Source organism: Petromyzon marinus, chromosome 37 (genome assembly GCF_048934315.1).
Source record: "Petromyzon marinus isolate PM22_M1 ecotype Great Lakes invasive population chromosome 37, UKy_Petmar_22M1.pri1.0, whole genome shotgun sequence".
In the NCBI taxonomy this organism is placed as follows: Eukaryota; Metazoa; Chordata; class Hyperoartia; order Petromyzontiformes; family Petromyzontidae; genus Petromyzon; species Petromyzon marinus.
In genome coordinates, this window is record NC_133703.1 from 20,732,273 (window position 1) to 20,748,071 (window position 15,799).

At 47.9% G+C, this 15,799-nt stretch overlaps 1 protein-coding gene across 1 annotated transcript; it reads left to right on the forward strand.

The window, feature by feature from the left end:
- The first annotated feature begins 2,320 nt into the window (after window positions 1–2,320).
- Window positions 2,321–10,145, forward strand: LOC142930193 (uncharacterized). The gene is made up of 2 exons (XM_076072422.1): window positions 2,321–3,944; window positions 4,570–10,145. The coding sequence occupies exons 1-2, from the start codon at window positions 3,753–3,755 to the stop codon at window positions 5,113–5,115; spliced, it is 738 nt and encodes a 245-aa protein (XP_075928537.1). The 5' UTR covers window positions 2,321–3,752; the 3' UTR covers window positions 5,116–10,145.
- Window positions 10,146–15,799: the final 5,654 nt, after the last annotated feature.

Here is a 15,799-nt window from a genome sequence, read left to right on the forward strand (position 1 = left end):
AGTCCAACATACACGTGCACGAGGAACGGAAAATAAGCAGCGTGGATGTTATCGTGACTCCTCCGCCTCCCTCGCCTCCTCCTCCGCATCATCAGCAGCAGCAGCATCATCAGCAGCAGCAGCATCATCAGCAGCAGCAGCATCATCAGCAACATCATCGCCCCGGGAGCCGCAGCCTCCTCCACCCCCGCGTCGCCACCGTCTTCCCGCGGGGCTCGCTGCGCCCTCTGCCTCCTCCTCGGCGCCCTCATGGACGCGGTGGGGGTCGCGCTGCTCGTAGCCGGCTCCCTCGTGCCGCCGCTCGCCCCCTTCGAGGACGCGCTGCTGCTGAGCGGCGCGGCGCTGCTCTTCGCCAGCCTCGCCGCGTGGCTCGCGTGGCTCGAGGGCATCGCGGCGATCGCGATGGGAGACGCTCCCCTTCTGTAGCCCCTCTAGCGCTGCAGCCCCTCTAGCGCTGTAGCCCTGTAGCCCTGTAGCCTCTCTAGCCCTGTAGCCCTGTAGCCTCTCTAGCCCTGTAGCCTCTCTAGTTCTGTAGCCCCTCTAGCCCTGTAGCCCTGTAGCCCTCTAGCCCTGTAGCCCCTCTAGCCCTGTAGCCCCTCTCGCCCTCTAGCCCTGTAGCCCTGTAGCCCCTCTAGCCCTGTAGCCCCTCTAGCCCTGTAGCCCTGTAGCCCCTCTAGCCCTGTAGCCCCTCTAACCCTGTAGCCCCTCTAGCCCTGTAGCCCCTCTAGCGCTGTAGCCCTGTAGCCCCTCTTGCCCTGTAGCCCCTCTAGCGCTGTAGCCCTGTAGCCCCTCTAGCCCTCTAGCCCTGTAGCCCTCTCGTCCTGTAGCCCCTCTAGCCCTGTAGCCCTCTAGCCCCTCTAGCCCTGTAGCCCTCGTGTGCCGTGCCGGCCTTCATAGGCGCTATTCCCTAACAGCAATTTGCCCTGGCAGCATGTTAAGGCTCTACGGGGGATCTATCCGTTTGCTCTGTTCAAAACTCCCAGATATATAAACTGACCGAGTCTGTTTTGGATGAATCGCAATGAATCGCTCCTTACCCTCACGATGCGAGGTATCGTCAGCATGGGAATACAATTGCGACATTCATTCGGATTTATTTTACATCGGCACTTTGTAAAAGTCCACTGCTGGATGAAGGTCGACACACCATCCCCTGACTCTGTATCGCCATCGCCACGCTGACCGGCAACGGTTCATACATCACTCCCCGCTGATGTTAGCCGGGACCGGCAGTCGAATTCAACCCCTAATGACATACACTATACACTAATATACACTACACTATACACTACACTATTATACACTACACGATACACTACACTACGACACACCTGTCAGCTCCAGTGCCCTACCTCATTACAGAACAATTGAGACCTTATTGGTCACCCCGTGCCCCTTATAAATCTCAACGTTCATCCTACAAAGTCCCATCACTAGGGAAACACAAACAAATAGACAAACGCATTTTTTTGTTGCTGTATTGAAACAGCAACAAAAATTGTGACCTGAACACTCATGAACAATAATACCGGGTAAACCGTACGGGTTGACGGCTATTCTATTATCTCACAAATGATGTTGGTGGTGATGCTGCTGCTGCTGTTGTGTTGACAGTCCGTGCACAAGCACAATCGACAACAACACAACACGCATTCGTCAATAACGCCGCATTAAAATGAGAGCGAGAGAAAACGCTATATAATAGCCGACGTTCCGGGCCATGACCCTTTTCTCCATCCGCTCTTCAAAGCACGTTTCGGGCAATGGCCCTTCTCCATAACAAATAAATAATTATCAGGCCACTTACCCGAAACGTCGCCTATTATATTTATATATTATTACCCCCGCTGCGGGATTTACTGATACACCAATCTTCTTCGGTCAATAATTAAAAAAAAATCCGCATGTAGTTAGGCTGGGTACGTGCCCAACTCCCCCCCCCCCTCAGCCCCCTCCCTCACCCCCCTAACCCCCCTCACCCCCCTCACTCACCTCCCTCCCACCCCCGGGTCCGCCGAGTCGCGCCCACGCGGCGCGGGAAACCGAAAACCGCCGCCATCCATCCCGGACCGCTCAGAAATCCGCGGCAGTTCGCCGCAACCTGCCCTGGGTGACTGCCTGGGTCCCCTGGCATTGGGGCTTGATGATCTTTAATTTCACCTCTTTCCTGGCGGCCTTTACACGACAGTGGTGGAAATTCCTCATTACCAAGACGACAGGGCGAGTCAGGCCAAAGAACAAGCACTGTTGCGCCTAGATTTTTGTATTTTTGAATTTACCTCCCAAAACAATTGAGACTTGTGGGGGGGGGGGGGGGGGGGTGAATCTAAGACGAGGAGAGTTAATAGGAGATATTGACACGATTATAATTATTGATAATGCTGTGCTAATTTTCGAGTGGGAGGCTGAAGCCGATATGAAGGGGGACAAGGCCACATCCCATCTGTATCCTGTAAGTGAAACAACTGGGCTGAGAAATAATAGTCACCCTTTTCAATTGAGCGTGGTGGTGATACTCATTGTAAATCATCGAGGCAGTGCTCCTGAAAGCCCTCTCGTAGCGAGGACACCTCGACATTGGCAATGATCTCTTGAACCATACGCAAGAATGGGATAGGCAGTCCTAAGCCAGTGGTGGAAATTTCACATTGCTATTGTCACGAGAGACGTTAACTCCCTCGCCTGGTATGCAGGAGGTCGTGGGTTCGATCCCGAAACCTGACGCCTCTACACAGTATTTTAGAGTGTGCGTTGTCTCTCTCCCCGTGGTCGCGTGAATTTTTATCCGGGCCAGCCGGCTCTTCCCTCTAAGTTTAGAAACAACATCACCGCGTTCATAGCATTTGGCTGCTACAAATGTCCACCTGATAATAAGCCACTTTCGTTGAGCCATCGTTTGTGAGAACCCGCTCGCTTCTGGAAAATTTGCTATATGCTGTGGCTCAGTGGGCCTTCGTACCTGGTAAAATAAAGCAAAAAGGTTCGTATTATATTTCTGTATATCGTATTATATTGCATTACATCGTATTATGTCGGCCCTCGGAGGCTTCCGCGGATGTTTTTTCGTCTCCGTGAGTTGTGGGAGGAGCTTCCCAGAGGGGTTTAAAGGGCCGGCACTGGCAGCATTGACACGCGGTACAGCCACTCTGCATCAACACCATCACACTAAACATCTATATGTTACGGACTTACACATATATACATACACACATATACACACGCTAATAAAACACACACTCCATTAGATTGGCTACGAAAGAACGTACATATACATATGTGCACACTCTCAAAGACAATTTGTAATATGCACAATTGCATACACACATACTCATTCACACACACACACACTTTCGTACACATACGCATACATACACGTACACCCATACGTGTACTATCTTATGCATATACAAACTAACACACATACTTTCTCATACACAGATAGTACACCTATTAAGGCCGGCACGACACACACAACAACAACCATTCGCCACTAAGTGGCGGTGACATCACCACGACACACACATGCACACTCGCGCACACACATACACCACCACAAGCACACACGCACAGGCGAATACAAACATCCCCCATATCGCCTTTTGAAATACTGTTGATGCTGTTAGCGAGCGCCTATATGTACAGGCACACATACGTACACAAAGACAAACACACATAAACACACAAGTACACACGTAAATACATACACACTCCTCGCACACATACAGGCACACACACACATACACACGGTCACCATGGCGTGTAATAGGCGTTATACGGCATTCGAAGCGCTGGACCTCATCCTGGATCGAACCTATGACCCCGCATGCCCGCGGCGCGGGGGAGCGAGTTCCCAAACGCGGCTGCGATGCAGACCCCGACAGCGATGCCGCTCCGGTGATTCAACGGAGGCTCTGCACGGCGTGGGACGCTGCGCGACCTCGCAAGTGAGTGCAGGTGTGGGGGAAGCAATCACAGCATCAGCCTCATCACATCGCACATCGATCGATCGATTCATCTGCGGGCGGCGGTGGCCATGCAGTACGCGTGGCTCCCTGTCAGAGCCCCTCCCTGGGGTACGCGCGAATTTGTGGCGACCGCCCCAGTCCCCGCGCATTGGGGGGCCCCCACGCTTCAACGTCACGGTGTTAGGCGTGATAGTTCTGGATTCGTTTGAAGGCGCCGGGAGTGGTGGGAGGGGGGGACACACGGTGTGATTTAAACTATTTTAGAAAACTAAACTTTTTTATTTTACAAGAAGCGACCTGTGCCACAAATGTTAGCGCAACGAAGTGGCTTATCATCATACGGACATTTATAGCAGCCAAAAACTCTCTAAACGCGTAATGATGATTCTAAATGTGGAGGGAGAAACCCGGAGGACCCGGTGAAAAATCCACGCGACCTGCACGGTGAGAGAGACACGCAAACTCCAAATATACAGTAGCAGCAGGCGTCAGGGGTCGGGATCGAACACCACGACCTCCTGCACACCAGGCGAGGGAGTTAACATCGCCTAGCCACCGCGGCACCACTTCCCTTGTCCACCCACCTCCTCCGCTTACCCGTCAGGTGGCACACGCGGGCGACGATGATGAGCATCACGATGACGACGACGACGACGACGAGGAGGAGGAGGAGGTTGAATCGGGGGACCGGACCCCCCGTGGTCCCCGCGGGAGGCCCAGGGCAGCGCGGGCTCAGTGGCGCCACTGCCGCGTCCTCGCCCGGCGCTTGAACGCGCAGCGCGTGTCCGGCAGGCCGCTGTGCGACATCTCCCTGCGGATGGGGGGCCACGTGGCCCACGCGCACCGGGGGCTCCTGGCCGCCGTGTCCCCTTACTTCCGAGCCATGTTCGCCGGTAATGTAGTGGCGGTGACGGTGCTGGTTATCGTGGTCGTCGGTGGTGTCGGTGGTAACGGTGATGGTGCTGGTGGTGCCGGTGGTGGTGTTGCTGGTGGTGCCGGTGGTGGAACCGGTAGTGGTGTCGGTGGTGGTATTGGTGGTGTTGGTGGTGGTGCTGGGGGTGCCGGTGGTGGTGTCGGTGGTGGTGGTAGTGATAATAACACAGCGGGGCGGAAAAGGGCATTTTTAGCCAAATATTGGTGTCAAAAATAACAATTTGCAAGGAAGCAGTTTTCCCACCAATTTTAGGCGAACAGTGTCTGTCTCACCTCTTTTCCACTGTCAGAACCGAGCCGCTCTATCCCATGCAGACAGAAAAGGTGGAATTCCACATTTTGTTTGGCTGTACCGCCATCTCCTGGCAGAGCGAGGGAATGGCACCTCCTCGACATCCACCCAGGGCAAGGGAGTTTCACAACCATCTGTGCCAAAATCCACCAACCCTCGCCTCCACAGTGCTGGATTAGAGGCCACGTGCGTAGCGACCACAGATTCATAGTGCGATAGCGACTTGTGTGTGTGTTTTTTTTTAATCGAACAAGGAAATCGATCCAAGAAAAAAAAGACGTCACGAAAACAGCTGAAAGTCTTACCGCAGTTCATAATCAATGCTTTTGGGTTAGATCGCGTAAGTATAAATGTGTGTTGGAAAGTAAATCCACAACATTTGCAATTTGAGTGCGACGTTTCGCTGGTAATTACATCCAGCATCATCGGGCGATTTGCCAGAATGGGCAGAATGGTCAAATCAAATGGTCGTACTCAAATTGTAAATGTTGTGGCTTTACTCTCCAACACCCCGGTGAGATGACGTAGTAACTAATTGGCGTTTTGTTTACGTGACAAATCCCTCACTAATTGGCTGTTTCGGGTGGTGGAGGGTTACGACACATTTACACTTACGCGGTTTAACCCAAAAAACCTTTGTTATGAATAATATTGGTCGCCAAAGTGTTGAACTGACCACAGTTAATATTAGTGGAGTGCCCTAACCACTGCGCCACCGCTCCACATTAAACGTCGGGAGTGTTTGATAAATAAGTGTTTTGAGAAGGTGCGGCGCAGCCGTTCAAATGTCAGTGATAGAACGGAGGAGCACTGCTTATCGCATTGCGAAAATAAACCCGGGCCATCCGAGTTCGATTCCCGATCAGAGCGAACAATCAGCGGCACGTGATATCTTGTACCCGCTCGGTGGGCTTCCTGAAACTTCGCCTACCATGCCTTCATCCAGCCAGCAGTGGATAGATAAAGGGCTGTATGCAGTGCCGGATTAAGCTAGTGCGGGGCCTGTAGCATGATGTTATAAAGGGGCCCTAAATTAATACATAAATAAAACACATATATAAACACAAAGTTTTAACTTGCGTAGTAAAATAATTGTATTTTTTTTCATTTGCTATACAGATACTACGACAAATCGCGAACCATGAACACCCAGTCGTTCATAAAAGTTGAAGGCGGTATAGTACTATCGTAATATAGCAAGTGCAGAATCACTGAACCGGAATTGATGGTTTGAAATAATTTAGCGCGGAGCTCTTGAAAGTGCGGGCCCGTAGCTACTACACTACTACTACATGCATGTAGCAGCTACTCCATCAATTCCGGTTAAGTGATTCTGCTATATTACTATAGTACTATACCGCCTTCAACTTTTATGAACGACTGGGTGTTCATGGTTCGCGATTTGTCGTAGTATCTGTATAGCGAATGAAAAAATACAATTATTTTACTACGCAAGTTAAAACTTTGTGTTTATACGTGTGTAGTAGCTACTGTGTGTAGTAGCTACTACACATGTGTGGCTACTTTTACTACGAGGATAATACGGCACTGAATGTATGTCTAATTCAAACTGATCATATGCAGCAATCGGATCCACAGCTGAACGCAGAACACGCATGGGCATGCCACGTGGCTCTACCGTACGTATCAGAGACCGCGCGCACTGTCAGCATGTTCATTGTACCGTACTTCCCCGAGATAGCGCGCACATTTCAGGGGTGGTGCAGTTAGAGCAAGCGGATCGTAAATGGGTTAAAGTTGCGAGTTCAAATCTGCTTGGGGGTTGACTCAGCCCATCATTTTTCCGGGGTCGATAAAACGAGTATTAATTTGTGAGCATATCAACAGTGGTTGTTGTGCTAGGGTTAGACTCACCCCCGCCATCCAAAGACAAAGATCCCCCGTATAGCCTGAACAAGCTGTTGGCGCAAGTACTGTTTTAGCGAGTTGCACCCTTTAAGAGTTTAAGGCCGGCACGGCACACGATGGGGTGGGCGGCCAGCACCACGCCCGGCCGCCTTTGTCTCCCCAGTGGCGATGTCTACTACACACCACACCAGGTACTCATTTCGAGGCCGAGTCGACCTAGGGGATGGCCAGGACCGGTTCGGATCATCGTCACCGGTGTTGGCGCGCTAACCGCTGTACTGTCGCTCTCCGCCCACCCACCCAGGAATGTGGAATCACTTCCTCAGGGCTGCAGACGGGAGATGGACACCGCCTCCTTCAATGCTAATGCGTGCAATGAATCACTTTCACTTTGCTTTATAATTATACGTTGACTGTATATATGTAAAAAAAACATACACAGTACGATATAAGAAAAAAACACACACACACATCAAAACATAAACGTGTTTTCTGACCCCCCCCCCCCCATTGACCCTACTGGAACATCTGCGAAAACGATCCGTGTAGGTCATCGAGTTCCTCCAGCGTAAAATCAAAGTTCTCTCTCCTGACACGCGCGCACAACCGCGCCGCGTCTGCCGTGCGCGCTGGTCGTGATCGCAGGAGGCTTCCGCGAAAGGACTCTCGCCGAGGTGTCGATCGACGTGGAGGCGTCCCGCGAGAGCGCGGAGTGCGTGATGCGACACATGTACCTCGGGGACACGAGCTTGTCCGCCACAGGCGAGTACAACGTGGGCGCGCTGGGCGAGGTGGTGGCAGAGGGGGTGTATGGGGGGTGTCGACAACCTTGCAATGAAGAAAGAGACATTTTTTTTTCTAGATTTGAAGTTTTCGTGACTGCAAAGATCCATACTCTTTGGTTCTTTCGGTAAAGTCACGTAGGTAAAAAAAATGAATAAAATTAAGCAAGAAAAATTGTTGTTTTCATTTTTGTTTTAGTTAATTAAAATTTGTATTAATTTTTTACCTACGTGACTTTACCGAAAGAACCTAAGAGTATAGACATTTTTCTCCCGTTTTACACACTTTTATTTAACTTGCTCTTTCTGGCAATAAAACAGCAGGTGTTAAGATGTTCAAACACCAAATAGAACAATCTTTTGCAAGGGTAAAACCTATTCTTTATATTTTTTCATACATTTATACTGGCAAAAAAAGGGTCATATTTTCTAGCTGCTCATCCCGAGCTATAAATACCCTGATAGTGGCATTGCCCTTGTACTGTTCGCCTTTTAGCGTTGTTCTGCGGTCTGACACTGGTGAGACTGGGCCCTAAAGAAGGCTCTCTCTGCTGAAGGCCAATGAGTTTCAAGACAATGCCCATATATAATTATCATAGCGTGTTTGTTTCCATGTTCACAACAAGTACTGTGTGTGGTCAATGCAGTAACTTGATTCCTTGCGAAAGGTTCCTATTTGGTGTTTGAACATCTTAACACCTGCTGTTTTAATAATAAGGCAAAGGAGGTCTAATTATGATGATGATGACCTGCTGTTTTATTGGCAGAAATTGGTAAAACCTATTCTTAGATATATTTTTTTCATTCTTTACTTACCCTGCGTGTCTGTTTTTATTTTTTTCAAATCTTTGACGCTCTGGAAACCTTCGTATCTACGACGCCTCACACAGACTCGTTGTCTCGCGTGACAATTCAAGATTTAATTTATCATAACCTGTCCAGGTCCTGCCGATCCTTACTTACATTTTTATTGCGCTCTTTCAAATCCATTATAATTATCCAGACAATAATGAACTATTGTTATTGTCTGCATTAAGATCTTAGAATGAATGTCTACGTATACAAATAAGATGAACATATAAATAAAGTGGGTAACAATTTTAATAAACAGATTAGGTCATTTTTCACATTTGCACACACTTTTATTTGCTCAATAAAAGTGGGTGGCTTGCATCAAAAAAATAAACATATCGAAAGGAAACCACCCACTTTTATTTGGCAATTCTGGGGGTCAAAATAATGTATTTTCTACTTTTCAGTGCAAATAAAATTGTGTGCATTGAAACACTTTTTTTTACCTAATTTATTGTTTTTGTCTTTGACCAAAATAGTTCTAGAGCCGCATCACACGCGGTGGATTTTTCTCCCTGGTCCTCCAGTATTTTTCCCCTCCACATTTAGAATGAACATCACGCGTTTAGGGTATTTGGCCGCTGCTATGAATTCCACGTGATGACGATCGGCCCATCTCGTTGAGCTACCATTTGTGACAACCAGGTCGCTTCTGAAAGAGAGCTACATAGCTCAGTTGGCCTTACCTGGTAAAGTAAAAAATTGTGGTTTTAGTAAATAAATAGTTTAAATAAAGAGGGGGGTGAAGGGAGGGAACCAAGATGAGTGAGGAGAGTCTTCCAGAAACGTGGAGCAGCAAAACAGAAAGACTTTCCCAAAGTTAAAAACTTAATTTGTAGGAATAAGGAGGCACTTCTGATGCTACGGGAGGGAATTAGATTAGATAATTGGTCCTGAAGGTAATTGGTGGCTTTATTTAAGCAGACCTTTACAATGAAGACAGCCCAGTGATGGTATCAGCAGATATCCAGGGGGGACATATTTGTGTTGTGTTAATGTCCAGGTTGCTATGGCTGATGTAGATGCAGAGCAGCAACTACAATTTCACATTCAGATGGTTAAGCCCAGATAACTGCGTCAGGAGTTGCGGAGTGTTATCGCTGTGATGTCGCCTTCGTATTTGTGGATCGGGAATTGTGTCATCATATGTTGTACGGTTTGTTCTGGATGACCACAGTCGCACACTCCTGTAGAGTTTTTAAGTTTCCATTTGTGCATCAGGTATCCCGCATCTACTGCCATGGTTTGTGCAGTGGATGTGGTTTAGGGTGGACCACGAGCCTCATGGAAGATCAAACCCCCAGGGATATTCTGCGTTGGGTCTCTCACAAGATGTTTGCTTGTGAGTTATTTTGAACTCCATTCGGCTCTCGAAGCTTCATCAGGGTTGACCTCGCAATGTCGAAGCCCCATGAAGCTTGGAGAGCTGAATCGAGTTCAAAAGGTTGCAATGATGAGTTCAAATACGGGGGGGGGGGGGTGGGGGGAGGAAATGCGTCAAGGGTAAAATGGAGAGCAGAGTGATATAATGATATCGACCGCGTGGAGGTTGTCCAGTACTTACTGACCCTTTGACCCCACGCCGTGACTCGTGCCACCCCGGCGCAACAGGCACGGCGCGCGAGGTGCTGCTGCTGTCCGACTTCTTCTCGCTTCCCCTCCTGCACTCCGCGGCGGCGGAGTTCCTGCGGGCACGAGGCCTGGACGCTTCCATCACCAGCTACTCCTCCGTAGCCTGGCTTACCACCGCGACCGCCACCGAAACCGACACCTGCTCAACCGCCTTCACCGACGAACGCTCAATCTCATAGCCGTACGTGGGCACCCTCAAAATCATAATCGTTTATTTCGACTGCAGGAGTAATCCGACGAGCTATGAAGCTCTTTTGTTCTCCACGAATGTCCAGTTGGGACACAGGGTCAGAAAGTTACAACAATTATGAGAGGAGTGCAAAGTGTAGGAAAGGTAAACAAATCACACAAAAAAACTACTGGTTTTCGAATAGCAGGTAAGGCTCACTGAGCTATTTGCTTCTTTTTCAGAAGTGACCTGGCCACAAATGATATCTCAACGAAGTGACTTATCGTATGGAAATGTATAGAAGTGATTTATCGTATGGAAATGTATAGAAGTGACTTATCGTATGGAAATGTATAGAAGCCAAATACTCTTAAGTAATCTCATGGATCCTCCTACACAACCACCGAGTAAACACGTTCGATTATATTCTTGGTTCTTTCGGTTTTCACACCTGATGATGATCGCTTGTGTTGCAGTCGAAACGTCGTGAGAATTTTATTGTTTTATATTTTTATTATTTTTATTGTTTCCCTTCTACGTGACTTTACCGAAAGAACCAAGAATATGAATCCCTACAGTCACGAAAGCTTTACATCAAAATTTTACGTTCGATTATATTTTGATTTAAAGCTTTCGTGACTGCAGGGATTTATATTCTTGGTTCTTTCGGTAAAGTCACGTAGAAGGGAAACAATAAAAAAAATATAAAAAGTTATCACGACGTTTCGACTGCAACACAAGCAATCATCATCAGGTGTGAAAAACACGGCAAGAAAATTTGCTGTGAAAAGCACAGCAAGAAAAACCACAGTACATTTTCTTGCTGTGGTTTTCACACCTGATGATGATTGCTTGTGTTGCAGTCGAAACGTCGTGATAATTTTATTGTTTTATATTTTTATTATTTTATTGTTTCCCTTCTACGTGACTTTACCAAAAGAACCAAGAATACGTTCGATTATGTTTTTTTTTAATTATTATTCAACGCATCACAAACGTCGGCCGTTCTCTGCTGTACTGGACCCGTACATTCAGATTATCCACTGCTGTATTGACAAAGGACTCTCAATTGCCGTTCCTCATTTGTTAATGTGTGAGATGTTTGTCTTATACCTACCAATGCTTCTTAACCTGTGGTGCACGCTGCAACACCGTGGCGGCGCGAGATGCCCTTTCTGGGGTGCGCGAGACGTGGCCACTTTTTTTTCGAAGGTAAATCATCGAAACACAAATTGGGCACGCGCACTTACGTTGCAACTTACTTTGATTCAACAAGCCTACGTATTTATTAACATTGTACATTTGTTTAACGATTGAGAACCAAAAGGAGTGCACGGCTGCGGTAAATGTTAAGGACCGCTGGTTTAGGCGGTGGAGGAAAGACCGAACTTTACGGATTATAAGACGCACTTCACCGCAAGGTTAAGAACCATTGGTAGGTATAAACCAAACATGTCACACATTTAACAAATAAGGAACGGCAATTGAGAGTCCTTTGTCAATTGAGAGACCTTTGTCACCCGAGTATTTTGAAGGAAAAGTCGTAGGGCACGTTTTAGAATCCAGCAGGCGTGTGTAAAAGCGCGTCAGCAGATCAGTCTAAGGAATGATGATTATAATAATTAACATTTGTAAGGTGCATTGCATCCGTAGATCCCAATGCGCCGTAGGGTATTGATATCGGGCACCCTAAGCTTTGGGGTGCTTCTTCCTTTGCGAAGCATCTGTATAATTATCTATAAAATGCGCTTTTTATACTAATCATGCTTGCGTGTGTGGTAGCATAGCGGTTAGCGCGCTGCGCTACGAACCTGGCGACCCGGGTTCGGTTGCCGCTCACGGCCAACACCGGTGACGATTATCTGAACCGGTCCTGGGCCGCCCCTAGGTCGACTCAGCCTCAAATGAGTACCTGGTGCGGTGTGTAAACATCGCCACTGGGGAAACAAAGGCGGCCGGGCTTGGTGTTGGCCACCCACCCCTTCGTGTGCTGTGCTGGCCTTCATAGGTGCTTCTCGCTTACAGCACTTGCCCCAACAGTCTGTTTGAGGCTATACGGGGGATCTTTGTCTTGAAAGCTTAAATCGGAGTTCAATTCCCGGTCGCGGCCACTAACCCCAGTTCCGATTAATAATCTGAACTGGGGTTAGTGGCCGATTAATAATCTGAACTGGGTTTAGTGGCCGCGACCGGGAATTGAACCAGTTCCGATTGATAATCTGAACTGGTTCTGATCTAATGCTTTCGAGACAGTCTCGTCCCTTCACCTGATGAAGGCCACTTGTTTTGTGGCCGAAACGTCGTGAGAATTTTATTGTGTTATTTTATTTTATTAATTTATTATTTTATTCTCATTCTACGTGACTTTACCGAAAGAACCAAAGAAGATGGTCCTGATCCTCCCCTAAACCGACTCAGCTTCATATGAGTACAGTACCAGGTGCGGCGTGTATTAAACATCAGCACGAGGGAGCCAAAGGCGGCCGGGCGTGGTGGTGCTACGTCCCCCCCACCTCCTCATAGGTTCTGCTACTCGCTAACAGCATTTGCACCAAGTCTGTTGAGGTATATATATTCTTGGTTCTTTCGGTAAAGTCACGTAGATAGAAAACAAAAAAATACAAAAATATAAATATTAAAATGAAGTTAAAACTAAAAAGAATTTTAAAAAAGATTTGCAATTTATTCTTTCATTTTATTTTCATTTTTTCGTTTTTTGTTTTCTATCTCCATGACTTTACCGAAATAACCAAGAATATGAATTCCTGCGGTCACGAACGTTCTAAGTCGAAAGCCTGTCGAGGCTATACGGCGGGGGCCTTTGCACGTGCTGTGTGTTGTGTGCGCGTGTGGGGAGAGCGAATGGCTCGTGACGTGTCCTCATCTCACAGCTGCCCCCCCCCCCATCCAGACACACGTGGCGCGCTGTGTGTGTGTGTGAACAGCACCGCGACTCCCCCCCCCCCCATCCAGACACACGTGGCGCGCTGTGTGTGTGTGAACAGCACCGCGACTGTCCCCCATCCAGACACACGTGGCGCGCTGTGTGTGTGTGTGAACAGCACCGCGACTACCCCCCATCCAGACACACGTGGCGCGCTGTGTGTGTGTGTGAACAGCACCGCGACTCCCCCCCACCCCCGTACGTCTTCTGTGTTCAAGCACCCGGGCAAAAATCGCAGCCACCCCGCTAAACCAACACGCGCACCCATCCCCCGCACACAAAAGACAAAGATCCCCCGTGTAGCCTTTGACAGGCTGTTGCGACAAGGGCTGTTAGCGAGTAGCACCTATGAAGGCCGGCACGGCACACGATGAGGGAGGGTCGCCAGCACCACGCACGGCCGCCTTTGTCTCCCGAGTTACGATGTTTACACATCGCACCAGGTACTTGAGGCTGAGTAAACCTAGGGGAAACCCATGACCTGTTCAGGCTGGAACTATTCAATCCTCTAGTGCAGGGGCCCGGCAAACAAAATAACAAGGTGAGCTATTTTGTTTTAATTGATTTCGGAATAAATTATAATAAAAACCCTCAATATTTCAAGAGGCGCAATGCACTGGTTGGTGAATACGAGACACGGTGGTGGTGGTCCTTGATAAATAACTGCGATTCTTGCCCATGGGCCAGAGTAAAAATTTGTAACACCTAAGGTGAACACATTTTTACAGATGTATTTATATAACAATCGTTTTTTTTACCCTTTCTGCCAATAACACTGTACGGCGAGTGAGAGTTAATTATTTTACAATCCGCACATTTAAAAATGCCCATCGCATGATTCACAGTTTTTTGGCGAACACAGCGAAATTGGAACCGCTCATACCACCTCTGATGGTGCCGACGAGTTTAAATATCTGGTGTGGGCCCACGGGTCAACCTGATGGGTGCGATAGCATCAATAATAGGGTGGCCAATCAATGTTTACCCATTACAGCCAAGCATGGTTGAAAGCATTTATGTATTAACGTTTGTCGATTCGCCCGTAAGGGACCGTCCATAAATGACGTCACGCGATTTTGGACGATTTTTGACCCCCCCCCTCGTCACACGGCGTCACAAAAAGTCAGACCCCCCCCCCCTCAAATATGACGTCACAAAGCTCTGCCCCCCCCCCCCCAAATATATTAAACATGCTTCAAATCGCTTTAAACTATTGTCATTGTAGTGCGTATTTAATGTGGCGCTGCACTCTGATCTTGTAGAAGAAAACATTTATTAAAAAGTCTATTTTATTAAGTAGAACGTGTTGTCTATATCTATTTAAAATTGCGCATTTGTCAAACCTCCCCCCCTCGTCACACATCGTCACAAATGTCTGACCCCCCCCCCCCCCCAGGTGCGTGACGTCATTTATGGACGGCCCCTAACAAGAGGGCGTTGCAACTTTCGTAAATATCAAGTCAATAGTGGTCAGGCCAATTCGTGTAAGTGTAAAGTTGTGTTGTCCTTAGGAGCTTCGGAATCTGAATATTTATTTAGACTGGAGGAGGAATCCGATGAGCTATGAAGCTCTTTTTCACTGATGTCCAGTCGGCTCTTGTGGGCAAGTTACAACAACAAACAACGCGCAACGTAAAGGGTGCCAAGTATAGGAGAGGTGAGCACGATAAGCCACTATTAATAGATACATATCTACAAGTCTACAAGTACGAATTGCATTAGCACGTACATTTCTGCCAAATGTTCAACGCCAAATGCAAACTTGGGGCAAGGCAGCAAAGCAGCAACAGTCACAGACCACACCAAGACGACGCCGCACAGCGGAGCCCCAGTTACACTGACATGTGACTGCCGATACACGGGCAAGGATCACAGTGACAAGTCACATTTTGCAAATCGTGGTTGTTGTTATCCAGCACCAACTTAACCCAGAGAGAAAAACACAACGCTTGTCGATACAAACCGTACTCACAACAAGACCCAAAAAAAACCCTTTGCAAACGAGTTTAATTTCTCGGTCGTCACGATCGCTGAAATGTAATTTGATTGGTCATTCAAGCTGACAAGGATCACAATGAACGTGTCCAGGAAATGCCGACGATGCGTTTTTTGACACAACCCCACACGCGCCGTGCCTGCTTTCGTGATCTTTTAACGCACTTTCTAGTGTCGCTCGAACCTCGTGATTTTTTAAAAAAATGAGTTTTCACCGTCGTTTACGAGATACGACGTTAGATCAACGTCGTCGTGATCTACCTACGCGACTTTATTTTTCTACCTACGTGACTTTACCGAAAGAACCAAAGAGTATGACATCCTTGTGTTTAATAGAATTTGAATGTTGAGCTGATATTTGATGCA

Excerpts from the sequence above, each read along its gene's own strand:
- LOC142930193 (XM_076072422.1), top strand. The coding sequence starts at position 3,753 with ATGGCGTGTAATAGGCGTTATACGGCATTCGAAGCGCTGGACCTCATC. Across the intron at positions 3,945-4,569 it reads GACGCTGCGCGACCTCGCAA|GTGGCACACGCGGGCGACGA; the intron begins GTGAGTGCAGGT and ends CTTACCCGTCAG.